The 27,565-nt window shown below is 37.2% G+C and overlaps 2 protein-coding genes across 7 annotated transcripts in view; one reads left to right on the plus strand and one right to left on the minus strand.

Annotated features, from left to right (window-relative positions):
• The first annotated feature begins 279 nt into the window (after positions 1-279).
• Positions 280-7,412, plus strand: ATP4B (ATPase H+/K+ transporting subunit beta). Its single transcript, XM_064646434.1, has 7 exons — positions 280-539; positions 1,945-2,073; positions 3,307-3,420; positions 4,211-4,410; positions 5,734-5,790; positions 6,329-6,421; positions 6,590-7,412. The coding sequence occupies exons 1-7, from the start codon at positions 428-430 to the stop codon at positions 6,749-6,751; spliced, it is 867 nt and encodes a 288-aa protein (XP_064502504.1). The 5' UTR covers positions 280-427; the 3' UTR covers positions 6,752-7,412.
• Positions 7,413-15,998: 8,586 nt separating this feature from the next.
• The window catches only part of TFDP1 (transcription factor Dp-1), a 40,078-nt gene continuing 28,511 nt past the window's right edge, over positions 15,999-27,565 (minus strand). For 5 of the 6 annotated variants that reach the window (XM_064646432.1, XM_064646431.1, XM_064646430.1 and 2 more), the window contains 8 exons: positions 25,658-25,779; positions 23,923-24,088; positions 23,583-23,729; positions 21,321-21,389; positions 19,848-19,999; positions 19,117-19,283; positions 18,440-18,518; positions 15,999-17,335 (listed from right to left, as the gene is read on the minus strand). In XM_064646432.1, the coding sequence (XP_064502502.1) occupies positions 17,188-17,335; positions 18,440-18,518; positions 19,117-19,283; positions 19,848-19,999; positions 21,321-21,389; positions 23,583-23,729; positions 23,923-24,088; positions 25,658-25,779 (1,050 nt within the window). In that variant the 3' untranslated portion in view covers positions 15,999-17,187. The remainder of the gene's footprint in view (positions 17,336-18,439; positions 18,519-19,116; positions 19,284-19,847; positions 20,000-21,320; positions 21,390-23,582; positions 23,730-23,922; positions 24,089-25,657; positions 25,780-27,565) is intronic. The other variant, XM_064646433.1, reaches the window with a different exon arrangement.

Consider the following 27,565-nt stretch of genomic DNA (forward strand, 5'->3'; position numbering starts at 1 on the left):
TCCCAACAACTGTCTGCAGGTTGTAGTGGGAGAGCCCTATCCAGCAATTCCATGTTAATTGGAAAAAACAAAAAGAAAAGAAAACCCAGGGAGAAACAAGCTCTCATTTACTTTATCTGCTCCGATAACAGCTATCACAACTGACCTGCTAAGGTCATCAACAGAAAGGAGAAGGGCATTTGATTGGAACTAACTTTCCCCTGCCAGCCTCAATTGCAGCATTATCAACACCCTTTATAAAGAATTGTTTCTGCAGCAGGTTGATAGTAGTGAGCAGGGGTTTTCATTGGCACAGGAAACAAACTTGGTGACCTTCAGTGGAGAAGAAGGTATAAAACCCAAAGTTTCTTGGTTGGCTGTCTTCTGGGAACCGGTTGAATTTCTCAGTTTCAAAGGAGGACACATTTTTGGGAACTTCTGCGAGAAAATGGCAACTTTAAATGAAAAGAAGACCTGCAGTGAACGGATGGAAAATTTCCGTCGTTTTGTCTGGAATCCAGAAACAAAGCTCTTCATGGGAAGGTCCTTAATTAACTGGGGTAGGTTTTCACATATAAGGGTCTTCTCTTCCTTGTAGAATATTTAAAAACCATGTAGGGAAGTGTCATCCTAATGAGGGGGGCACAATGTAGATAAGTTGAAGACATCAGTTGTCACATATAATTTTGAACCACTTTTTGGGTGACCCTATAAGCTGGATCAATTGATAATAATAATAAACTGATCAAAACATTGATCCAAGTAGTTCCTGCAAATGTAAGATGACTTGAAAGTGGTTTTAAACCAAGTACTTTGAAAGGAGAAAAATTAACACATTAACAGGTAACTTATTGATAGCAAAGGGTGACGGTTATAGTCAGGTTCTGATCTGCTAACTAAAAGGGGTTCACATAGTAGTATATGGGGAATTTTGCTTAATTGGTGGAGTTTGTCCAATTCTTTGTAAACAAGCTTTGTTTTTTTAAAATTCCTTTCTGAATTATTGTCTGCTTAGTAGATCTTGTTTCTTACCACTGTATCTTAGTGTGTATTTCAGATGAGCCTTTCTTCCCATAGCCAAACTCTTCCCATAGTCAAACTGGTGTCTACAACGATGATGTATTTTATGATCTACATTCTGAGAAGGGCAGTCTGGACCCTTGTAAGGAATATCCCTGGTCTTTCCACAAACTGTAAGAGTAGCTGCAAGTTTCCAGGTGATTTTTTTTCTGCCATGAAATCTGTGAGTGTAGCTTATTGGCCACTCCTAAAACCAGAATTTTACAGAAAATGCAACTGAAATGTGAGCCCTTCCAGTTGGTAGAGAGGAATGTACTATGAGGTGCCAATGAATGCAGGGGCAGGTTTCTAACAGCCCTCCCACAAAACAGCCACTGACTGCCTGTAGAGCATCAGCCATGTGTAAGACACTTCATGCACATACAGTCAGAAATACATTATTCTGCATCTCACACCAGAATAAAATAGCAAGATGACACATTTTGCTGATGGTGATTTCAGCTGTAAAAGGCAGTGAAGTGATATGGGTCTAAAATCAGCACGCCCAAAACACTGACATCTGTCATCCAAATAACACAAGGAGCAACTTGGTTTTGACACAGAAATACTTTGGCTGTGTCACCTAGTCCATGTGTAATAAGTAGATAAATGGTCTTAATATGTGAAATTACTTCAAGAAGCCACATAATATTTTAAGTTTTAAACAATCTGAGCTCAGCACCAACTACTTCAAAAATCTCTTTAAAACTGAACAATTTTTTCCTAGAAAAATATTCTTTTGAGTGTAGAGAAAGTGATCCAAAACACCTGTCCCTTTACAGGGAAAACCTCCCTGAGGCCAAGGGTGGAAAGAAGACAGCTGCTGCTGCCAGGATGCTCCTGGCTGCAGAGGGATCACTGTGCCTTGCTCGAAAAATGAGATTTTGCTTTCATTTTTTAACACAGTCTGGATCAGCCTCTACTACCTGGCTTTCTACGTGGTGATGTCAGGGCTGTTCGCACTCTCCATTTATTCTTTAATGAGGACAATTAATCCATATGAACCGGATTACCAAGACCAGCTGAAATCCCCAGGTATGGCCAGGGTCCCGCAACGGCTGTGTGGGGCTGGGCTGGGCTGAGAGGCATTGGCAGAGCCCAGGCATGAGGGGGGACCAATGTGGTATAAATCAGGTCAATTCTGCCCAAATGATCCCTGCAAAGTTTAACCTCTGCCTGAAAACACAATCAGGCTTTAAAAAATATTGGCACATTTATTTAATTTATTAAGTATTAATTTATATATGAATAAATAATATAATATACATTAGATAATATATAAACATATACCATAAAATAATACAAAATTTCATATATATATATACATTAATTTATTTAATCACACTACTGAGCTAATCAGTGCCTGCCTGTAGCAGTCACCTGCAAGAGGAGGAGGCTTTCATGGGCTGTGGGGCACCTCCTGTCCCCATGGGCAGGGATCAATCCCTGGAGAAAGCCTGGGTTCTGCTCCAACCCCACAAGCACCATGGAGGGTTGTGGGGTGCCTGCAAGATGGAGAGGCACTGGGGCAAGCAACCTGGGGTGGGTATTTCTATACTTGCCGGCACTATAGAAAGATCCTGGAAGAGCAGGGATACCTTCCCAGCAGGATATGCTGTGCCAGCAGTCAAACAAGTAAAAATAAGACAAAGACTTGTGGTATTAGGAATAAAGATTTGTGGGACATGAAAAGAGACAGGGGAGATGATCAGCAAGAGATCATCAGTGCACACTGCTAAAACTTCACACCCCAATGACTTGTTTTCACAAAGGGAGTGAAAAAATTACTTTTTAGAAGTTGTAGCCCTAAGAATTATTCTGTCAGATGATGTATTTTGAAGTTTCCTCTCGTAGTATTCAGTAGGCTTGGTGTTTGCTAGCAAAATAATTCCTGTAAAATATTAAGTGTGGCTTTTTCAAAAGCTGTTCCTCATGCTGCCGTATGATCTTTTTCTTTAACCTGATGTGACTGTTATTGTTAAGAAGTCTTGAGGAAATCCAGTGCATTTGCTGGAATGATTTTACAAGCTGTTCTTATAACAGCACGGATATACATGAAAAGAAAATAGTTCAGCAGTACAAAGGCTTTAGAGTTTTGGTTGAAAAACTCACAGCTGAGGTGGTTTCTGTACATAGTTAAATCCTCCAACAAAGCCTGAGGATCTGCTACACTGAGTCTTGATGTAGCATAATCACTACTGTCAATTTATTTAAACAAATCTGTGCAACTCTCTTCTGCTTTGTCTTCCCTTTTCTTCCCCCATGAAGGTGTAACATTACGACCTGATGTTTATGGGGATAGAGGACTACAAATTTATTATAATGTATCTGACAACAAAACCTGGGAAGGTTTAGTGACAACTCTTCACACTTTTCTGACAGGTAAAAATGAGGTTTTCTGCATAATAACAAAGAAATGTGCTGACCCATCTCCCATATTAGGTCTGAGAACCTTATGTCAGTGTCTCCATTTTACATTTGTCCTCGTCAAATCAGAGATTTTGAGTGAAGGTGTATCTTCTAAAAGGGATGAGCAAATCACCTCATGAATCTATAAATGTATAGATACGTAAACATTTCTATTAAAATGAGAGTCCTGCTTCAGAGCTTTTACTTTGTTTCATCCTAAATGGCCTCTATAAAATAGGCCAACAGAAAGTTGGGGGAGGGGGGACACAAAAGTTCCTCAAAACTAGTCTCATCTAAATTAATTTAATTAATTCGTCTGTGACTACAAATATCAAAGTGCCATAATAAGTCAGTAAAGCCATTGTATGCTGCCATCAGAGAGTACAGTCAAAGTACATTAGGTGCTCCATTTGCCTGTTAATATCTTAGCACATTTATATTCTTTTTGAGTTAATATTAAGTATTGTAATTCTGCATGCTTCTCACGCACATACTGAAAAAAATTATATTTGAAACTGACTTTATATTGCCAGTCAACTCAATTTGATCTCCTTTTTTTTTCTTTTGCTTGGATATTCTAAAAAAAAAAAAAAAAAACTGAACCAAACCCCCAAACAGTTTAAAGTTTCTTCATTCTGTCTAATCCCAACTTCACTTGAAGTACATTTTACCATGATAAAACCTCCAGCCTGATGTTGGAATCTATAATTTGCATATGAAAAACTTCAGAGGGAAATTTTTCTTTCTTCCTTCACACATCTAGCGTATACACCATCTGCTCAGCACCTGAACATCAACTGTACCAATAACACATACTTCATCCAGGACACCTTTGATGGCCCGAACAAAACAAAACTATCCTGCAAATTTACATCAGATATGCTTCAAAACTGCTCTGGCATCACTGATCCAACTTTTGGATTTCCAGAAGGGAAACCCTGTTTTATTATAAAAATGAACAGGGTAAGTACAAGCTCAGAGTGCCAAGCAGGAAAGAATTCATTGAGAGTAACTGGAATCTCCACTGAGGAGCTGCTGTGTCATCTGCTGCCACGGGTTCTAAACTCTGCTTTGTACTGGGAATAAAAAATCGTGTGCTTTTCCCTGACAGACCTCCGGAGTTTCCAGAGAAATCCTGAGACTCGTTCGCCACCCTAGGAAAGTAACAGGGCAGTGATCTCTGAACTGACTCTCTACATCTTTGGCTTTCATTTTGTTAGTGCTTCTGTAGGGCTCTCCTCCCACTAACTAGCACACAAAACAGCTTCCTCCTGCAATATTACAGTCCTGTGCCTTCAGCTGAGACATTAGGATGTGATGGTAACTGAAGTGGGTTCAGAAAGGTGATACCTTATTTCTCCAGGCTGCAAAGAAAATCTTTAGCAGAACCTATAAAGACAAAATTTAAACCTGGTGGATATTGTTCTCAGGAAAAACCACCAACACATGTTTTTTGGAGAGGAAAAAGGGAATTTTCTATGCATCCTTTTTTTCAGGATATAGACAAAGGCATTTGATATTTGTTTTGGGTTAAAATCCTGAACCTTCTAATTCAGTTTCAGTAGAAAGTGAAGAGCTCAGACTCCTCTCCACTTTCTGACAGGCAAAATTACTTGATTTTTGGTTTGGCTTCCACCCTAGACATTTTCAAGAATCTGTGCAAGCCCTAACTGTGAGAGAAGAGCTTTGCCCCTGATTTTGATAGGTGAAACACAAGCTTTTGCCCAAAATGTCTCCTTCAGCAAGCCTAGGTGCCAGCCTCGGCAGAGAAAAGATGGATGGATAGTGACCAGGGGGATTTCACCTCCTTTTGCCTTTGTTGCTACAGGATGTGACCCCACTAGTTTTGTAGGATCAAACCAGCACAAGGTTTTTTTGCCAAAACCAAGTTTTTCTAAGAAGGTTAAAATTAAAAGCATGAAGATTCAGCTTTTCCTTTCTTGACACATAATCAGCTGTTTTAAGAGACCCCTGGCTGCCTGGACATCAGCAAGGGCAAGTGGGACCTGTGGGTAAACAAGCTGGACTTGGAGGAGGTGCAGCACTACCTGCCCCGGCCAGGCTGGAGCCCATCTTCAGTGCCCATCCTGAGCAGAACCAAGTCCTGCTTCCTAAGTATCCAACCACAGCAGTTTTTCACGCAGGTATACAAGATGAGATGATCTGTTTGACAGAACCTTATGCAGAAACACATCAAGCATCCTTTGAAGCTCAGTTCTCAATTGTTTGCTCAGTTTTATCTCAAAACAATTTCCAAGATGACCAAATGTGTGTTTTCTATTTCAGATTGTTAAGTTTTTCCCTGGCAATGGCACTGCACCAAGGGTGAACTGCACATATGTGGTAAGGGTATGAAGTTAGTCTCACATATTTCAAGCACTGCAGCTCTGAGAGCAAGAGAACTGCAATTGTGACCAGAAAGATTACTCTTTTAGCTCTGAAAATCAGATGCCAAATACTGAGAATATTCTCAATTCTGTGCAGTTTCTTGCACCAGCAGACATGCTGAAAAAAAAAAAGTTTGCTTTATTTTAAATTACCTGAAAAATAGTTCTCCTGTGTTGCAGAGAACATGTGCTGTTTGTTTTCAGCTCCCCACAGTGAATTCACACCTCAGCACAGCTCCCTCAGGCTCTGCCCCCATTTCAGCAGGTTCAACTTACTGAATTCCCAACTGCTATCAAAGAACAATTGCCTGCTTTTCTTGGCAATAGCAACAGCTGGAGATTCCCACTTTTATTTGAAAAATGAAAATAAGACTGGTGCTAAACAGACTGCTGAACTCAAGCTTTAATACACAGCAGCAGTGAAACACTCACCCAGGGCTGGTTGACAATTTCCTCACCAATGAAGCATCTTCCTTTCCTATTTTACAAAACAGGGTGAGGAGTCTCACACGCTGGAGGTGGACTACTACCCCGTGAATGGTACCTTCAACCTGCACTACTTCCCCTACTATGGGAAAAAGGCTCAGGTAGGTGCTTTATGTATTTAAATATAATTCTCTTCTTTCTCTTTATATAAGGTGAAACACATGGAGCACCTCTGCAATCCTACAAGAACTCAAGAGAAGGCTATTTTTAAGACTTTGTTTTTAAACTGGTAGTCTAAAATTATTTTCTTTTCTTTCCCCCCCTCCTAGCCCAGCTACAGCAATCCTCTGGTAGCTGTGAAATTTCTCAACATCACACGGAATACAGAACTTAAAATAGTGTGCAAAATCATTGGAGCTGGAATTACCTTTGATAATGTTCATGATCCATATGAAGGAAAAGTGGAATTTAAATTGAAAATAGAAGACTGAGCAGCAAGAGAGACACTTCTGGAAAACGTGTTTAGGGCAAACTTAACTATTACCGCATTAATCCATATTTATTTTCTCACTATGGTTCCCATACAAATTCCAGTGCAAAGAGACATTTTCTACTGCAAGATGACTGTACAGCTAAAAATCAAGATACCACTCTGTGTGAAGGAGATGAGGATTACCTCTATGTACATAGCTTAATATTCCATGGCTACAGTACGCTACTGCCTTCATGCAAGTATCTGTACAAAGCAAGTTTCCCCCAAAGTGTGCAGCTGTGCCTTCAATGAAAATAAGTACAGGATCAATCATTTTCAATCACTTTTCAAACCATAATAAATAACTGATGCATGATACTAAACCTTGGATACTGAGAAATAATTAGGTAACTAGAAAAAGAAATCAATACTTTGAAATACTAGCAAGTAATAAAATTCTCAATCTTTTATAGGATGTATAAATCATAAAAGTATATTAAAATTATCTGTATCCCAATGCATTGGCTTTTTGTACTAGTCAGCTGAGTCAGATTTTTTTAGTTGACAAATCAATCACTGCAAAAGAAGCAAACTTGAAATCTGTCCTCTAGCTTACAGATTTCACTGTACCACTTACTTCTATGTATATAACCTAATAAAAGTGACTGGTAAGACTCTAACACCTAGTTACATCCAGGAAACAGTTCATCTAACTGTTATAGGTTGTTATTTGTTTGGTGTTTCTGTTCGTTTGGTGTTTTGTTGTTGGTTTTGTGTTTATTGTTTTTGTGGTGGTTTTGTTTGTTTTCTCCAGTAGAACAGCTCCATATTGCATTGACGAGTTTTGGGTTACTTGCAGTAACATGGAAGATGCTGAAGTAGCACTAAGTTTTTAAGTGAATCTAAAATTTGACAAATCTATCACCTATGATACAAAGACACAAGATTGCTGTGTCTGTGTACTATGTTTATGTTAGCTAAGTCCAGGATGCTTCAGCCAGAGAAAAAACACTGCACAGAAAAAAAAGATATTCAAGAAATCATTTTGCACTTTCACTGCCTGGACATTTTAGGAAGCAAGAAGGTGTAACAGATCAACCTTCTTTACTACAGTGACATTCAGGCAGTCAGCTTGCAGACAGAATCCGGATGGAGGGGAATATTTCCTCTTCAAAACCACAAATGGCATTTGAGCCTTTCTTAGAAAAATTCTGCATTTCAAAACCAGTAGGAAAATCCATCCTCATATACGAACTTTTTTTCCCCTAGTCTTTCCTGTTTCAACTTTTACTTCGAAGAACTTTGCCTTTCTTCTAAGAGACAATGAAAATCAATTTTATATCCTTGTTGGAACACAGGTCTCCCACTGTGCATCTTTCCAAAATAACATGGAAAACAATAAAACACTTTTGATAACAAAATAGTAACTCATGTTCAAAATTAATGCAAGATTGTCTATAAACAGACCATTTAAATATTATCAAGAAACCCAAGCACTCTTCCCTTCGTGTTCTAACAGGCAGATTCTCTGCTTGACTGTATTTAGCACCTGTGGTTTGCACATTTGAGCCAGGCAATGCAGTGGCACAAGCTCACATTCCAGTTAGCCTTACAACCAGAGCACAGGAAGACACTGAACAAGCTTCCCGTGAATTGTGTGCCTGCAAAGACAAAGCTTCAGAAGGACAGCCTAGACCAGCTTCACAAAAAGACCTTAGATGGGATAAATACCTAAAAAGACTGAAGCATCCCTGTTGTGACTGAAGAATGTTGTATTCTGAGGTTAAAAAAAAGGGTATGCAGGTCCACCAGATCTGGTTCTCTATGTACAAAGACTGTCATCCTGAATTTAGATGTTTCTTGGACTTTTAACCATCTGAGATTATTCTCTTTCTTTATCAGAACAAGAAATAACAAAAAAGCGCAAGGTTTGAGGCTAATGCAGCTGAAGTAGAAAAGCCCTAAGTGTGTTTATCTTTGTGTAGTTAGTATGAGTTTGCCCCAACTGCAAATGTAAGCACATTTAAATAGCAGAATGACCATAATGCAAATATTTTGTAATACTGTATGGCACAGCCCAACACTATGTGCAAGCATGTCATGTAATAAGTAATGAAACCATCAAAGCAGCAAAGACAGGCTTGCATAGCTGCACTGTGGAGACATCCAAGTGACAGAAGTTACAAGATAAAGACCAAAATAAGCCCAGGGGAAGGAAAATGGGCAAGGCATCCTCTGCCCAAGGCACAAGAGGCATGACTGGCAAAGGCAAAAAACAAACCAAAAAGCAGCTGAATCCAGGGGGAGGAGGCAAGAAACAGAAAACACCAATGAGGAAGAAATGAAGACACACTTCCTCTGGTCTAACCTCTCCAGCCTGACGACGTTCACCCTGGAGATTGACAAGGACTTGGTCATCAGTGCCAGCTGCACAGCAGCAGCTAAAAGTTACTGTGTAGTTACAGTTAATTCAGTGTACGAATATTACAGACTAACAGTTCTATATACAGAGCAATAATCACTATTAATACGCAAGACCTAACCAATTTAGCACAAAGTGTGTTGTTAAGGAATTAATTCAACCGTTTTGTTTTCCAGTTTAAAACCGGCCACATTTATCTGTCTTTTAAGCGTTCTTATTGCAAGTCTCCAATTCCTTAAGAGATAGATACACACGTATTCGAGAACACATATATACACACATATGTATTAGATATATCAGATGTATTAATATACATAGTTTATACACAAATTCAGTTGCAACATTAGCAATAGATCAAATATTCGCAACTAAGACCAAACAATATAAATGGGAAAAAAGTTGGGCTACATGGGAAACTGAAGCAGCAGATTTAAGAATGAAATGCAAGTACAAACAAATTCCTGAGTTTAATGAGATGTTGATCAACTAGGACATCCAAAAGGAATGGGTAGTTAGTCGATGTTTCTGGAGCAGCAAAGGGGCCAGACAGGCATTATCAGGAGACAACAGGGTGTCTGTCGGTGCCAGAGTCTACCTGTTGTTCCTATCAGCTGTGAAGGAGTGAGGTTAGCCAGAAGAGGCACAGGGAAGGCAGTAATATGGCATGAAACTAATATTATTGACGTCATGGTTTTTTGTATTCAATAAATTTTAGTTTCCAGACTTATCCATTGAAGGTATTAAAACTCTTGAAGATCAGTGCAGAGAGAACAGAAGCACAGCAGTTGCTTTGAGATGTACTTTTCCTCCATACCTCTGCCTATTCCTATGAATAGTCATGGGACTGGTAAAGCCAATAACTGAAGTGTAAAGTCCTAATGTCTATTATTAAAAATTATGAATAAAAATTAACAGAGTGCAGAAAAACAAAGAATACAAGCTCCTTGAAGCTAAAAGGATCTTGTGCTACGAGGTTACAGCAAGTTCAAACCTTTGCCTTCTACCTTTCAGAGTTGCAAAGTAGATATTAATAACTGAGTCTTTGCTTAATGGCCTCACATGATGTCATTGCTATTGCATTTGGGAATTCCTCTCATCATTTCATAGAGCTGTTTTTAATCTCTTACCTGTAATAAAAGTCAGGCAGAGATTGATTCTGCAACAAATAAAGCTGTCTCACCATGTGCTACTTTCAGTAATTGAATGTAGAGTAACAGCTGCATCGATAATGTTTGCAGAAAGTATTTATATATAAACTCCCTCACAAGCTTTTTTCTTCAGACATAAAAGCTCAAGCTCAAACAAGATTATTTTGTTTAATGTAAAATAAATATGTGCATGACAGGTGTCCTTCAATTTAATTTGAAAAACTCTCTCACTAGGGACAGTGTTCACTCTTCTCCCAATTGTTTTTTCCTTTATTCCAGAATGGTAAGAATGGAACACAGAACTTCCCATTATATTAACAGCAGAAACTGGGCTGAAAATTCCCTTTTTAGGGAATACCCTCACTTGGTATAAAATGAGAAAGAACTGAATTCTGGAGAGACACTTGGGATAAAACCTCCATTCATTAATGCATGCATTTATGTGTAGTCCTACTGTTACCAGTGTGGCAATTCCAGTATTCCAATAAAAATATTCCAGGGGCTTACTGCTATCATCAATTACATAACCCATCTTAATTATTCTGATTTCAAGTTCTAGTTCTTAAACCTTGTGTCACTCTTCTCTCAGATATTGATGAGCCTGTTGAAATAGTATCTTTTTGCTTAACCTGACACAAATCCATTTATTTCTCCTTTTTTTCCCCATTAAATAAACCAAAACAGAGTTCCTTAAGTTTCTTATTAATAGAGCTTGACCTTAGGTACCAAATAATAGGGGGAGGGGATTCTTCTGTGTCTTTCCCAATTTTTAGGATCCTACATTTTCAGTCTTTCCTTGTATAAATGTACCTTGAATTCTTTGTTCTAAAGATGTGCAGTTTAACCATAACATTTTTTGAACACGCCCTGCTTGCCAAGCAATCCACCTTAATCTGTCCTCTTCATTGTTTACTTCTTTTCTAAGCAGTATTACTTAAAAACATATTTTTTATTTTCTTCTGGGTTACTGAAGAAATCCTTAAACAAAAGTACAATCTTACTTGACGCAGCTGGTGAGGCAGTGATAATGCCAAAATAATGTTTCAGCAGTAAACAGTTCATAACCCTTTAACATACAATCTGTTGGTATTGTAAAACACATATTTAAAATGTGAATGCAACGAAATAAAAAAGGCTTAAAGATGCTGAAACATAACCATCACTTCCTTAATCAGCTAAAAATACGCAATCTCCTCCCATATTCATTTGGTAAGACATATTCTATACTTCGTCATTAATAATTAACCTTCCAGCTTCTAATTTTCTTTTAGCTGTTTCCTTCAACAGTTTTTTTAATACAAGATTCAGGGCTGATCTCAAGCTGTCTAGACCACATTTGGACAGGACTTCCTCACATCTTTGACATTTTTTATTTTTTCACACTTTAAAAAGTGGCACTCTAGCATTATTTTAGCCTGTCAGAAGTAACTATTTCAAGGTTCATTAAAAATCAGCATCAGAAGTGTAGAGATCCACGCTGCATTGCATAAATTATCATGGTTGCCTGGTTTAAGAGTTAAGTGTTAATTATGTGCTGAAATGTTCTGTTTTACTTTTAATGAATTCTCTCAAGTTTACGTGAATAAAGAACATGAACCTTGCCTGAAGTCTGCAACATTGCTGTCTTTTTAACATGCTACAATGCAGATGCTCTGACCAGCTCTCCTGACAGGTTAGGGCTGATGAAACTGCACTGTTTAAGATGACGTACCATGATGTGCACACAATGACATAATACAAAATGATCAAACCTTTAAGCCTAAGTTTGGATTTCAAACTGTTCAAACCATCCAAAAATTTAACAAAAAAGGTCATAGCAGGACAAGGAAAAGCAGTTTTAATGATATTACATGGACATTACATGATTTTCAATTAACACCAGTCTCTTTTTCTCTCTTTTTTCTCTTCCATATAAGAACATTCTGTCTTTATCACAGTAAAGCTGTGCATCAATAATCATTGTGATTTTCTCTGATTGTTTCACTGGTTAGTGCTGATGTACTTTGAATGTCTCCTTGAGGAATGCAGCTACCCAGCTGAGCAAGGCAGACTCAGCTAGGTGACAACCATCATCATTCCAGATGAGACTTACCAGTGTAATCAAATGTTCAAAGCAGAAAACACCCATGCATGCCAGTTGTTGCCTTTCTTCATTCTGCTCTCAGCATCAGCTGAATTTCTGCTTCTTAGAAATCTCATCTTAAAGGAAGAGAGTCTTCACTTCTACCTGCTCATCTAACTACCTTTTACATCACAAGAGTTTGGTACCTTCTGATAGCTTCTGAAGATGAGCTGAGCTTCCATTCATTTTCTGCTGAGTCTGGCAAGCCAAATGACCCACCTCTTAGTCTGTTCCTGACACCGGTATTTTCTAACATATTTTTTGTTTTCTTTCTCTCTCATGAGATCTATATGGCAATCCATGCTGGAAGGCACTCCAGGTTGTTTCCAGTCTAGTCCCTGCTCAAAGTATGCTCAGCTGTGAGGTCAGACTCTACATTGCTCAGGGTTTTTATCACGTCTGGTCTCGAAAATTCTAAAGACTGAGTCAGCACAACCTCTCTGGGCAGCCTGTTCCATAGCTTGACCATTCCAAGTTATTCCTTATATCCATTTGGAAACTTTCTCTTTCAGCTTGTGTGTGTTGTCTCTCATCCTCCCACCATGCACCACTGTGGAGTGACTCCACCTTTGCAATAACCTTCTTGCAGTACTGGAAGTCTGCCATTAGGTCCCTTGAGGTTGCCTCTCTTCTTCAGGCTGAAGAAGTCCTTCTCCCTCAGCCTCTCCTCATACGGCAACTGCTCCAGCCCGCTGAGCAACTTGGTAACCCTCGAATCCATGGAAGCTCAAGGAGAAACCAAAGACCAAGAAAAACCTTGGAAAAATCTTAAATCCCAAATTTAGAAAAAAATTATGTGAGAAGTTGCTGCTTTCAATGTGCTGGCTTGTCTTTTCTTTTCCTGATAAATGAATGACAATTAAGGCTTTAACAATAAAGTGTGTGTGATACTACTCACATATTTCTGGAAGCAAACAGGTCTGAGAAGTGGTGAAAAGTTGTTAACTCAGTGGAGTAGTAAAGAAAAATAGCCTACTACTCCTCTCATAAGCAGACAAGAGAAAGGGAAACCCCTACAATAAACAATTAACTATCTGGAAAAAAGTGTGTATGCTATCCTTTCTACTGATGATCATTCCAATAGTATTACATCATATTTTCTTTTTTTTTTTTTTACTTTTGCCCTTTCTGTATTAAAGCAGCATCCAATTTTCATATTTCTCATTAATATCAAGATTTCACAACCTGTGTATTCACTAATAAAAGAAATGAGATTTATCTTGTGACAGTTACCTCCTTGCATGAACAATGTAAAAAATGGTCATCTTCAAGAGTCAGCATCCTGACTCATAAGCCACAGTTTTTCTTCTCTTCAACTGTTGCCACCCCTCATTGAAGGAAGATTTTAAAAAAAAAGTTTCCAAGTAATAATTGTTTCTCTTTAGTTAAGAAAAAAAATTCCTAGGGAAAAACAAAACAGCTTATTTGTGAAATAGTTGAAGAAATCCTTAACTTGTTCCACATGTCAAAACAGTTCAGTCTTTCAAAACTCAGTAGCACTTTAGAAAAAGATGCACATTTCTCCCAGGATTTATTTGCAGGACCATTTAGGAGGCATAAACACACACTTCACGACTTTTCCTCTTCTTCACATCACAAAAGCAATTAAAAGTACTTTCCTTCCCTGTCATGTTTTACCCCAAACTGAGCCCTTATTACCACTCATTACCTTTACCAAAATTTAATCTTTCAACTTAAACTGAATTCTAGTTTCTACCTCCTTACAGTATTTTCTACTTCCACAGATTTTCTCAACAGTTTCCTGTCCACAACTTCCTCTTGCTTTTGATCTTCCATTTTCCATCTGAACATGTGGAACTACCCTTTTGAGAAATTAGAACCATACAGTCATCTTCCACCTTCCAGTTCCCTTCATGCATGCATGCCTGACATTATTACATCTGTTCTATACACTTCTCTGCCTGTTTGTTTTTAATAACTTTTTTCATACTAGTCTTTTTTATAGTCTTTGACTCATCTCTTGTTTTCTCATTCTTTCCAATTTACACCTTCTCTTTTTATGCCCCTCTGTAAAGACCCTAAGTTCCAACCTGTTCTTTATTGGTTCCCTCCTCCTCCTACTTCTTCAAGTCTCCTTTCCTCATTTCAAGTTCCTCCTCCACCATTGGTCTCAATTTTATTTATTTTTTCCCTCTCCTCCTTCACCTGAACGCTATAATGAGGTAACTGCTTGAAATCAAGCAAGTAACTAAAAAGTCTATAGAATTTCTCATTATTGAGTGTTACCTTTACCAGGAAGCTCGCCTAAAAAAAAGGTAAAAAAGAAGCATAGAATCATTTAGAAAGAAAATCCTTAAGATCATCAAGTGCAACCAGGAATATAGTAAAAATTAATTTCCCCCAAACCATTCCAATGTTAAAACCATCAAATTCCATTTCACAGATTCATCAGCAACCAAAAGCAAGAAAAGTAACATCTTGAAAATGTATATTTTTTCACATCTTCACTCCCACCTTGACCCTTCCTCATCTGAGGACTATTCCACCAATAAAAACCAAAAGGAAACTGCTGGATGCTTTTAGCCTTCCTTACCTAACATCCCTCTACTCACTCTTTGCAGGTAAATCTTGGATCATACACTGGAGATTTAGAATGCAATGGAAAACTGGAATAATTGCCTTGGACTGTCTGAAGTTCCCTCTGCAGATAAAACTGCCATTCAGCATCAAAGATAATTTGAATGGGCTGACTCAACCACAAGAATCTGTGTCTAGCACTAGCACTGCAGAGAACGACATCCTCAGTGAGAAGCCAAGCACTCAATTAGCCCCCCCTCTCCCCAAAACTGTTTTCCCAGGCCCGCAAAACTGATTGGCTTGGTTCACTCACGTTTACAAAGTCTGATACAATTAGAAAACCTTCAGTGCATATCAACTGCTCTATGGTAAGCATCCATATCCCTGCCTTTCCACAGAAGGTTTGTCAATGCATAATCCCTAAGAGAAAAAACTATGTAACACACTTCACATTTACCACAGGGTTGAAGTGCTTCCAGGAGCCCTGACCACAGACAGCACATGTATTAGACTTTGCAGCAACTCCCTGGAGTTTGTGGAAGCAACAAATCCTGACTCTGACAGTAGCCTGCAGTGACTGAGCCAGTTCAATACGCTCTTTCAGGTGGGAGGAGAGGATGTGATCTAACAAAAAGGTTTAAGGAGGAAGTATATGGAATGTAGATTAAAAAATCTGTTTTGAGGACGTGGGAATGTATGACAGAAAGCTAGGGTTGAGAAATATGGGATGAAAAGTTGGAACAGTAAGCATGGGATTTTAAACAGAGAAGCTGGATTGGAGTACTAAGATTGACTCGGCATGCTGAGGAGCAACACGACTAAAATAAGGAGGTGTGAAAGGAGAGAGTATACCTGGTAAGTTACTGCTTTTTGCATCAGAAGTTACCAAGAGTTTTAAGGGCAAATTACTAAATCAAAGCAAAAAACTTGGGCCCTCTGTAGGATAGATGCAGTACCCCAGGACAGCTAATTCTGTGTCTTGTGACAAGAAGTGAAATGTTCTAAAATAACCCTAGAATTAGAAAAACCACAGAGCTTGTTAAAAATGCCCATGCGCGTTTTATTAATAAAAACTAACAGTGCCAAGGTTAAACAAGTCAAACAATTATAGTCTCTTTATATTCCATAAAATATTACAGAAAAGTTTATTGTGTTTCAACAAAAAGACTACTGTCTTAGAATAGGCAGCTGACAGTATTTGTGCAGTTAATTGTTTGTGAATAAATTTACAAAGACTACCACCTGCCCTGACATTCCTTTTATAAAAATGAACTATTAAAAATGATTGACAAATTTTGAGTTAAAAAACTTAAAACATTCTCTATATTTAATTTCAACTTTATAATAGATTACAGGAAGATGCTTATGAAACAAATACAAACATTTGTTTCAGAACATGTCTTTATATGATAGACTTATAAGTATGTAAACAACTATATAATAAAAAGTCTCCAAAGACTGCCTGTAAGAAATCAGGCAAATTTTACCATAAGCAATAAATCATTCCAAACCTTCAAGACATTTTATATAGCTGCACCAACTGGCAGTAAACATTTGCCAAAAACTTTGTAATTCACATGTCCCAACATACAGTGAGAAGTATATAAACTTGATGGAATCATTATGTTAGATATCATTTAAGGGAAAATAAGTTCACAACAATATTCCTGGAATTTAACATGTAAAAAAGTAGGACGTTTCTTTCTTGTTTGGTTCTTTGGACACTGCATGATTAACAAAAAAACACTACTACATTAGCTCACTATCCCTCAAAAAGTGGCATAATCAAAATACACTCCAAATAAATTGCCATTCGGTGTATTCATTTTACATAGAAGGATAGTATTTTATTTCTCAATGATGTGTCTACATTTTCTTTACCAAACTTCGCAAGAACATTTGGGGCAAAATCATTTTCCTTCAAGTAAAAAAGAAAACCCAAACAAAAAAACAGTCAACAAACCAAAAACCCCTAAAACAAGAGTAAATAAAGGCTCTGCATTAACACACTGGTATCAAAAACACACATCCACACCACATTTAAAAATATCCTACATAAAACAATCCTTGTTTGCTTATCAGAGGTGCAATTTCTAAACTCAGAACTGCTTACCAATATTCTCCTTGGGGGATGGGGCAAAGTAATTTGAGACACTTCTCCCTAGAACAATTTATTCCTGAAGCCTGCTGAATTTTAACAAAAAATAGTCTACAAGCAAAGGGCATCAGTCGTCATCATCATTTTCATTAAAATCGTCATCATCATCATCGTCATCCCCAACATAAGAAACTGGTGTTTCAACTCTGGAGCCACTGTACTGAGATCCATTGGAACTTGTAGCCAACATCCCATCTCCACCATTGGAAAAGTCACTAAAAAAAAAAAAAAAAAGCCAGTTGTCACTGCTTAATGATTTCTCCCAATTTACCGTGCTCTTAAATATAATCATATCTAGTCCATTCTTTTAATGAATCTGCCACTGCCACTTCATAAACTGTCTTTAATATATGCACAAGCTGTCTCAGAAAAGCAGAAGCAGTTTAAAGTAATTTTGAAATGGCTCTTCCTTTAGGTTTAATATAAAGATGAAAACCCTTTCACAGGCATCTTAGAAATATGCTTTTCAGGTTTCTTCTAAAGTACATTTAGTGTTAAGGCCACACAGCTATCTAAGCTCTACAGTTTTTTTATGTAGCACTGGTTATTTGCATCACAAATAATCATGTCCTTCAGAACCACTAATCTTGATTCAAAGACCTGGAAAATCAAGGAATTAATAGCTTCTCCTTAGTTCTGTGATATAACATGGCAAACTGTCATGCGCTGTATAAATTTAAACTGTTTTCTTCTCATTGTGGTTTTCTTTTTCAGTTTAAAATCAAAGAAAATACAAACAAGCTCTTCGGCATCTCTTATCTTTCCCTCTATCCCTGCACTGAAACTCCACCTCCTGGATCAGTGCTACTTTTTCACCAAAATACACACACTTGTTATAGATATGGTCTGAAATGTCTTGTTCCTACAGGAATTAACTGTATCCACAAGTATTTTATTTTAACAGAGCCCGAAAATTCCTGTCTCCACTACTAGCTGCTATTTTGCCAATCTATTTCATAGTTACTTTCTCAATAGTTTGATAAACTATTAAACTTGGACATAAATTCTTGATAAAGTATCTTTTAGTATCGCTACGGAAGTATCTGTTTCTTGTCCAAACTCAAAATTAGGAAAAAAATCCCAACCAAACGAAAAACACATCCAAGACTAACACCAGTCTAACACTTTTCCACTATACGGGAGAAGATTTCATGACACTGGTAAGAACCACTGTAAAAGTAATGCCTGAGAATACACTTAAAGCACATATCCATATCACATATAATCAGAAAAGAACTTGTTTCATGAAGCATTTAACCTCTAATTAAGTTTCTTTGATGATCACAGATTTTAAAAAATAATTGGTAATTGTATCCCACCTGGCTGAAAATCTTGTGCCATTTGATGCAGAACCTGATGATGTGACATATACACTGCTGATTGATCCCTGAGCCATTTCTGTAAAACGAACAACACGCATTTCAAGAATACTTCAAAACGCAATCGTCTAATTCAGTGGAAATGCTTAATCCTTTTAAAGTCCAGAAAAGGAGTCTTGCAACCCAAACAACAAAACATATTGATATACTATATCCAAAACAGCATAATTTTAATAAGGGCTAGTGCGACAGCAAAATTTCAAAATACATTAAAAAACCCCAAACATTTATTTTTAAATGAGCAAGTCAGATGTCTTCAGTATTGTTATATAATGAAAACAAAACAATAAAAAATGAAGCTATGACCATATATTGACACTTACTACCTTTTGCCTTTGCAGGCGAACCAATCATAAATACTGTCCTCTTTAAACAATAACACACTGCAAAGATCTACTGTGGTATAATGCAAAACATGAAGAGCAAGAGCCCATTCTCTCTCGGTCACTATGTTATCTGTTCCCTAAGGAACACTAAAAAGCACATATATTTGAGAACTTGATAGAAGTCTTCACCACAAACCAGTGAAAATAAACTGGTCTAAGGTATTTGCATGCTTTTTCTTAGAGCCCTGTATTAAGGAGGAAAACAGAACAACCCTTCTTGGAGTAACTAACCTGTCACATAGGGTTCCAGAGCTTTAGGAACCAAACTCCTTGCAATTTTTAGGTCCTCTGCTGAACAGCTTCCAGATTCTAGCCCACAAGCCATTCCCATTCGTTTTAGTACTTCTATATCATCATGAATTTCAAAAGTATTGTCAAAATTAAATAGATATTCAAACCTGGACAGGAAAAAATGTCTCAATTAGCTTCAGTGATTTTAATTACCTTTCCAGTTTCAGGAATTGCAGCATTTCAAAAGCTTAACACACAGTGTTATTGACACATCACATCATGCAATCAAATTTTTCAAGATTTATGTATTTGATCATGACTGCTTACATTCAGCTTTTATTTAGCAGATTAAAAACACAGCTTTTTGAATCAAAAGTAGAGAACAGCAGTCCTGAAAGCAAAATCCATTTTCAGTTCTTCTGGCTGCATTTGATCATGTTAAAGCCAAAGGAAAACACCATTTGGTTAAGTATAACACAAAACTTCAAGGGAGCTGCCTTACTTGGCTTCTAATATCTCTAGACAGAAAGTCTTGAATAAATTACTAAATGTGAACCAACTATTCTATTTATTAAAAAGGTATACAAAATAGCTGTCTAAAATGTGTGTTCTCAATCTACAAAAGGCACCAGTAAATTAATTTATATTTAATTTTTAATAGATCTATATAAACATTTATATGAACACAGAGCTGTACACCAAAAGCCAGACAGAAAACTTTGTTAACTTACTTGTCGTTTGAAATACTGCAGTCAATCACTGTCTTCTTGCTGGTGTTCACAATGATAAATGGCAAATGGATGACAGAATTGGAAGGTGGCGGTCGATTTGCCTGTTGTTCCGCTTGACGATTTCGCTGAACGAGGTTCTTAAAGGCAATTTGCTAGAAAAAGCAATAGTGATATGAAAGGACGAATTAAACTTCTAAGATCACGGTAACAAAAAAATCTCTCAGAATTCCAGCAATGGTTGCTGCAAGTAAATGCAGAAAAGGACAGAAAGCTTTTACCATAATCCTGCACGTTAAGATGCAAGAAGAGACAAATCATAGTATTGAAAAATACCACACAGTAAAACTTAATTGAGAAAAGAATGCACATTTTTAATAACTACATCAGGACAGTTCCTTGGACAGATCTTTGACAGAATGAATAGATAATAATGACAGGAAAAATAAGTTTTCAGTTAGCATCCTACTTCCTTTCCCTTGACTCTTCCCTACTAGCTACTGCATTCCAAAAGAACACCTGAATGATTAATACGGTATTTTTGCTGAAATTATATACTAAAAAAATTAATGTTTGGGATTTGAATGACATTAGGTTTCTGAATTACCCAGCAAAAATTAGTGACTTTTATATCTTACTAAAACTGTTTTCCACAATAGAAAGTTCCTATTTTAAAAATTAGCAATTTGAAGAATTAAAAAGTCAAGTGAATCACTGACACTCAAGTTTTAAATCTTACAGTAAGTCACCAAACAAAGAAAAAGCATTTTTCCGGTCATGAAACCGAATGAAATCAACAGGAATTAAAACCAAAATCCAAAGCCAACACAGAGACTGATAAAAATCAGATAGCTGTTTCACAGCTGTCTGTACTTTCTGCATCCCAGAGATTTCCATTCCTACTGTGTAGGTAATGCAGCTACTAAGGGATATATTTCAGTGAACCAGCAGCACAATGACTTAGCGGACAGACCACTGCTTCCCCTAGTGTACCAGGGGAAATCTGGGAAGGAGTTCAGCAACTGTTTCACAGTGCTTCAGCCACTTACAAAGCAGCGTCAGCGACTCCCCAGAAAGTAATGATGCACAGCATTATGACAGATGACCTCTACAGTCACTTAATTTTATCTATGGACTCTGACACAGAGGAACATTCTAAATACAAGAACTGAACTGGAAAATTCAGAGTGTACAGTATGAAGTACAGCTCCTATCAGCATAAATCCTGCTTAAACATACCTGAAACTCCAAAAGAATTCATCCAAAGTCATGGAAGGCTGCTGGCTTCCCCAACAGCCATAGCCAACAGGATGGTCCCACCTCAACTACAGTGCTACATTAAAACTTCATATACCTTATCCTGAAATTTACCTCTAGTTTCTAGAAGTTTCTCATCCCTCATATCCCTTGGGATAAAACAACAGGAATACAAATATAAGTTACCTTGCCCTATAGACAAGAGTACCTTGACTGTACCTGTAGAATGAGTTCTTGTAGTTGAGACTGTTTTTGCTTTATTCTTTCAATTCTTCTCTGTTTCTCCACCTTGAAATGGAAAAAAAGGGTTGAGTAGTTTGTTGGTTTCAAGTAGAATTTTATACTGACATTTTCTCCCTTTAAAATCATTTCAATACCAGAGAACTGGAGGAAAGAGATATGATATCAATCATTAAGATTCTTCAGATAATTTAGAGAATGATCAAGACTCGCATCAGTACTACTGATGGAAATTGAAACAAAAAGCAGAATTAGAACACTGGGGAATAAAGTACAACAGCCTGGGAAGAAGCTAAGAACATATCTGCAAATAGAAGTTATGCCTCAAAGAATTGTTGGAATTCTCTCAAGCAGGCAAAGATAGACCAGAAGGATCCACTTGATGTAGAGTCTAGAAATACTGGAGGTATTGGAGAAGATCCATCAAAGACGCTTAAAAAAATGAAGCTGCTATCACAAACACGTAAACTACGCTGCCTTGCAGATTAAAGACACAGACCTTATTAACTGCCCCACAACCTCCCTCTTGCACTATCAGGACATATTTTACCCAATCTAATACTCTAATTTACATACAAAAGACAAGTTTAAAAATACTTAAAATAATAAATACTTGTTGGGGAACCCCTCATATTCCTATGTTACTTATAAACTATTTGGCTTGATATTCAACACTGTAAGGGTGAAGCTAAACAATATCAGACACAATAGCAAAATAAACTTTATTAGGTGCGACAATTTCACAAATTAAACATTAGCCTCCACAAACTCATTAAAAATCTTATTGCAAAACTTGACAGGTAGTATTACCAACAATTTAAATGTCAGGAGAGCTTGAAGAAACAGGAGCTAGAATACTCATAATGAAGCAATAACAGGGAAGGAAGGAACCTTGCAATTTCCTCAAGCGCAACACATCTTAGCACTTCTGCTGTTTTCAAGACTGGTATTACACTTGTGGCTCAATTATTCAGTGGTTAACAGAACTCTTTCCTCCGCTTCTGACAGTCAATTAACAAGTTCTCACTTTCTTTTAATCAGAAGTTGTCACTGTTCCCATCTGAAATGCACGAACCTTCACTGTGCATTATTACATTCTAAGCTGCTTTTTTTGCTTCAGTATTAATATCATGACATCACATCCACCTGAATGAGCCACGCTTCTTTTTCTTTTGCTCCAATTTGCTCCAAAGTATGGGCAATGCCATACTTTGTAAGACAGATCCAAGGAGATCTAGTTTTAAAATCCTTCCGGCTTGATGGTTCCCTGTTCAGCATACAGCATTGTCATTTTTGAACCAGTTCACCTTCCATACTCATCCTACTAATTATGCCCCAATTATCACTCTCTTAACAAATAATTTTCACTTGGGATGATATTTATATAAATATCAGGTTCATGACTGGATTCTCTGCATTTACTTCATCTAGACAGCAATTACAGTACTAAACGAAAAATCAAGTATTAGTACCAAACAACAATTAGAATTAGACCTTTGTAGATAAGACTTCAAAACATTTTTGTTCCACTTTCCCCCTCACTTTGTCTGCTTCTACACTGACTTTTAGTCCTGCTGAAGAAAATTCAGACTTATTAAGAATAAATACAAAGTCTCATTCTATTCTGATAAAGTGAACTTACTTCAGTAAACCTCAGTAACTTTATTATCTGGAAAATCTCAAGATACTAAAAATATGCTGCCAGAACTTATGAACTGCCTTCAGTATAAAACATTTCATTTCTTCCCCAAGACATGCAATAAGAAAGTCTGACACATTCATGGAAGATAACTGTCAGAAAAATGCAAGATTTGCAGCAATGGAGCTGCCTGTATGTACTGATCTATACACAACATCTACCATCACAGATGGTATTATTTGTTTGGCATCTGAAGAAAACAAATCTTCCCAACTCTTGAGCACCACTATTGCAATGTTGGAAATACACATTAATCTCTAAGTTTTACTAACTTCCACTCAGAACCATTTCACATATACTGTAAAAGTTGTGACAAAGCTGTATTTTTGGCACAGAATCAAAAGAAGATACATTTGAACAACCTGGAAGTTGAAGAGTGTGTGTTCAGTTTACACAAATAAAATAAAAAAAGAGTTAAATGGGACCACACTATTCTATGTTGATATCTCAGAAGATTACATGCACATACTGTATCAGAACATATTAAAGCTGTAAACATTTACTCAAACACAAAGCCATTGTGAACTTCCTAATGCATATACCTCTAAATTCTGACATTCCTGAGCCGAGTTAGTAGGTAGACCGATCCATTTGATTTCCTTCTTCTCCTTAGAGATAATGTTCATGGCCATAAGGACATTTAAGGCATCATAGACACGTCGTCTAATATTCTTCTGGTCGTAAGCCTGCTGTAGGCATAGAATATTAATCAAAAACATACCCGTGTCAAAAATATTGTATATTTTGTATATTATAGTAAATGGGTAAACTCAAGTTAGGGTCTGAACTGTTTCATCTAGCAGTAGGAAACATACAAAAATCTCAAAAGAAATTTCTCTTCCCCCATTCAGTTCACATGTAATTGACCTCCCATATACTTACTGATTCATTTGGTGAAATGTGATTATCGGTGGTCGTGAATTCTGCAACCAACTCGTCTGCCACCTCATTGTATGAGGTGGTTCCTTTTCTTTGTACCTTCTCACAAACCTTCATAGAGAAATGACGTAAACCCTTGCCATTCTTCTCGCCCTTTTTGTTCCGCTTCCTAAATATACATATAAAATGTATCTTAAAGAGATCTGAACTTCGGAATATTTAATGTCTCTTTTTCAAATACAAGCACACTGCTGTAAAAAAACAAGCCTTGTCTTTTGTTCTCCTTCTCACCCCTTCCCAACATTCTCTCCTACATTTTTTTCCCCTATGGTTTCAATATTTAACAATTCTATTATCTTGATGCTGAAACACAATACAAATTCATTCTTTTGGCAACTTTGCTAGATCCAATAGAATCACAGAATCATAAAACAGTTTGGGTTGGAAAGGACCTTTAAGGTCATCTAGTCCAACCTCCCTGCAATGAGCAAGGGCATCTTCAACTTAATCAGACTGCTCAAAGCCCCATCCAACCTGGCCTGGAATGTCTCCAATAGCAGATAATGAGTTAAAAATAGAGATATTCCTTCAAGGAGTCAGTAAAGAAAACCTTCCAAACTTCAAGACAAGAAGACATAAGGGGATAAACGCTAAAATGTGAAAACTGAATTATGTAAGAGAACTTTTTTGTCCATTTTTAAGATTTTTGTTTTTAATTAAAAATAGCCCATCTAGTTTGACAACAAAAAAATTAGATACACTGAGCATTTTCTACGCAAGTCTGATACTGACTGAACAGACAAAAGTCTGGTATTGGTTGAACTCACTAAACATTACACTATTAGTATAACACAGATTTGAAGTTATACATATATGAAGTTGCTATTAAAACTTCAAAGTTACAAGATACAAGCAGTATAACAAAGTTCTCTGCTTCTACAAAGTTTTTTAAATAAAACGTTCCTTGTAACTGGAAGAAAATTACAAATATTAACAAAATTAGTATTAGCAATGGAAAGTCACAGTTCTCCATATCTCATTTCACTGTATAATTCCAAAGTGGTGGATTCTCTGTCCGTGGAGGTTTTTAAGATGAGACTGAATGTGGCACTCAGTGCCATGGTCTAGTAATTGCGGTGGTAGTGGATCAAGGGTTGGACTTGATGATCTCAGAGGTCACTTCCAACCCAGCTGATTCTATGATTCTATTTATGTGTAACAAGCCACTGTTGAGAAATTTAGTCTTAAAGCAACTACATTTAACAAGAGACCCTTAAAAACAAGCTTTCATTAAAAAAAACACACCAAAAGAATGCATTCCTTGTATCTAACACTTTTTCCCAAAAAGGACTACATTGTCATTTCGAATGATACTTTGAGATACCCTTGCTCAATCAAAAACATACTGTATTTTTCTGAAAATATATCAGCAAAAGAGAAATCATAGAATCAAGTCAGACGAATTCCTGTGTCCTTTTAGGAGTTAAATTCTCTAAATGTAAGTAATGTCAGAATATCTACCAGAGCTTACAAGAAGTATTCTGGAATCTTTTACAACAAATGAGGACGTACTCATTCCTGTGTGACTAGACCTTAATGGTGAAGTGTTCTTGATAGTAAGGTAAACAGACTATCTCTCTCACACTGCTAGCCTGAGGAGTACATACACTATCACAATTAATATTAAAACAAAAGTTCCAACAACTTGTTAATTCTTTGTAACTTTTATTATGCTCACCCAGCAGACCAAGGTGAAGAATCTCCCGTCTGGTTCTGTGATGCAAAATGTGTGTTAGGTGTGTGTGGACTTCCTACCAGGATAGTATTTTGCGCTGAAGGTCTCTGAGGTGTACCGATTACCTACAGTAAAGATAAAATAATTTGGAAAATGGTAAGTATTGCAAGATACTTATTAGTGGCACGATGCAAATGATGCATTATCCAAACACTAACACTTATTTCTCCATACTTCTATTAGGTGCATCGAATTTCTACACACCAGCATAAAAACCTTCAGACTACAGATTATATAGTGAGGGCACTCCCTAAGTAATACGCTTCTCTGTTTTATCCTTCTTAAATGGGCTGTTCGTGCTTGCTATATTTCTTACCACTGTTCAACACTAATTTAGACAAGATCAAAACACACACACGCTCTTCTCCCTTCAAGGAAATGGTAGAAAAAAATGAGGGAAAAAACCCCCCAACCCTACCAGACTATATGTATGAAGAAGCTGCAGTAAACTACAGTTAAAATACAAACACAGGAAACAAGAAGATCTGAAAATCAGTAAAATCAGAGAAAAACTGCAAGAAAGGCCAAATTCTCTCCTGCTGTCAGCCCCTATCACTAGTCAAAACTACCATGTTAGAGATGAGAGTAGAATATAAGGGCAAACTTTCCTTATCACTGCAATGAGTGACGACAATTCAGGCAAACCCATTCCATCGTGAACATGTAAAGAGCACACACTCAGCTAATCAGAGTCTTCCAGCTTATAGGTAAATGATCCTGAAGATGTGCTAATTTGCTGATCAGGCAAAGTACCATGCCCTCCTGTCTCTGAAACAAGCTGAAACAGGACTCCCGCTTTTGCAGATGAAGTTTTTTATCTCTGAAATGTTATAAACATAACATTCTAGAGAATATGGATCTAGGAAAACAAAATGATACCACACAAACTTCTGTTTTGTAGAAAGATATGCCAACTTTTCCACTGGGCACATTTATCTCCCAGTGGAAACAGCAGATTGCATCCCTGACATCAGGTAAGTGAAACAAGTACAGAATGAATCTAAACTCACAATCACCTGCTTGCCATAATATCCTGCAGCTAAATTCTGTTTCAGCAGCAAAACTTTAGTTTCTTTCTTAGGCCAGCTTCAATAATTTACCATCAGCAAGAGTCAAACAGAAAAACTGAAAATGAAACATTTTATGTGTGAAAGTTAAAATGAACAAAAAATTGAATAACCTTAAAATATACAATGCAAAAGGTAGTCTAGTGACTATGAGATGTTCATAATTTCAGCTGCCTGGAACATCAAACAGCTGTATGTTTTCCCAAATACTGTCTCCTTAGATTATGTCACCTCTCTGAGTAGCTGATGTACAAATTTGTTACATCCACATCTGACAGCTAGAAAATCTTAGGTACTCCCCTTCCCAGTAGCTTTGATCCATACTTGAAATGTTTCTAATTTTTATGGAACGCCAAGTAATCTCCTCTACAACCTTTCATAACCAAAACTTTGATTGTGGGAAACAGAGAGTGGGGACTGCCAAACAGGCACAGGATACATCTGAACCTGCTCACTTTCTCCCCATGAAAAAAAATACTATCAGATCTGCTGTCGACTGGTCTGGCTCACCAAAATCTCTAAAGATTATGAAAACCACCTGTGTGCTATTAAAGTAATGCAAACTTATAAAGAGAACCGAGGAAAGCTGTAAGCCAGTTTTTATTGCCTCTGATGCAACGACACAAGACTCCAAGACAAGATTCAACACCTTGCTTGCAGAGGCTAAAATTAGAGGGTCCCACTCTATTGTCTAGCTTCCTAATTCCACAAGGAGCCCCACCATCACCCTGCTACCACATCTACAATTTATATCACTGTGCAGTAAGATGAGAGCCACAAGTAT

This window comes from Pseudopipra pipra, chromosome 2, assembly GCF_036250125.1.
Source record: "Pseudopipra pipra isolate bDixPip1 chromosome 2, bDixPip1.hap1, whole genome shotgun sequence".
In the NCBI taxonomy this organism is placed as follows: domain Eukaryota; kingdom Metazoa; phylum Chordata; class Aves; order Passeriformes; family Pipridae; genus Pseudopipra; species Pseudopipra pipra.

Bases quoted from the DNA above. Each gene is read 5' to 3' on its own strand.
- ATP4B (XM_064646434.1), top strand. From the start codon at position 428: ATGGCAACTTTAAATGAAAAGAAGACCTGCAGTGAACGGATGGAAAAT. The intron at 3,421-4,210 runs GTAAAAATGAGG...TCACACATCTAG, and splicing joins TCTTCACACTTTTCTGACAG to CGTATACACCATCTGCTCAG. The intron at 4,411-5,733 runs GTAAGTACAAGC...TTTCTATTTCAG, and splicing joins TTATTATAAAAATGAACAGG to ATTGTTAAGTTTTTCCCTGG.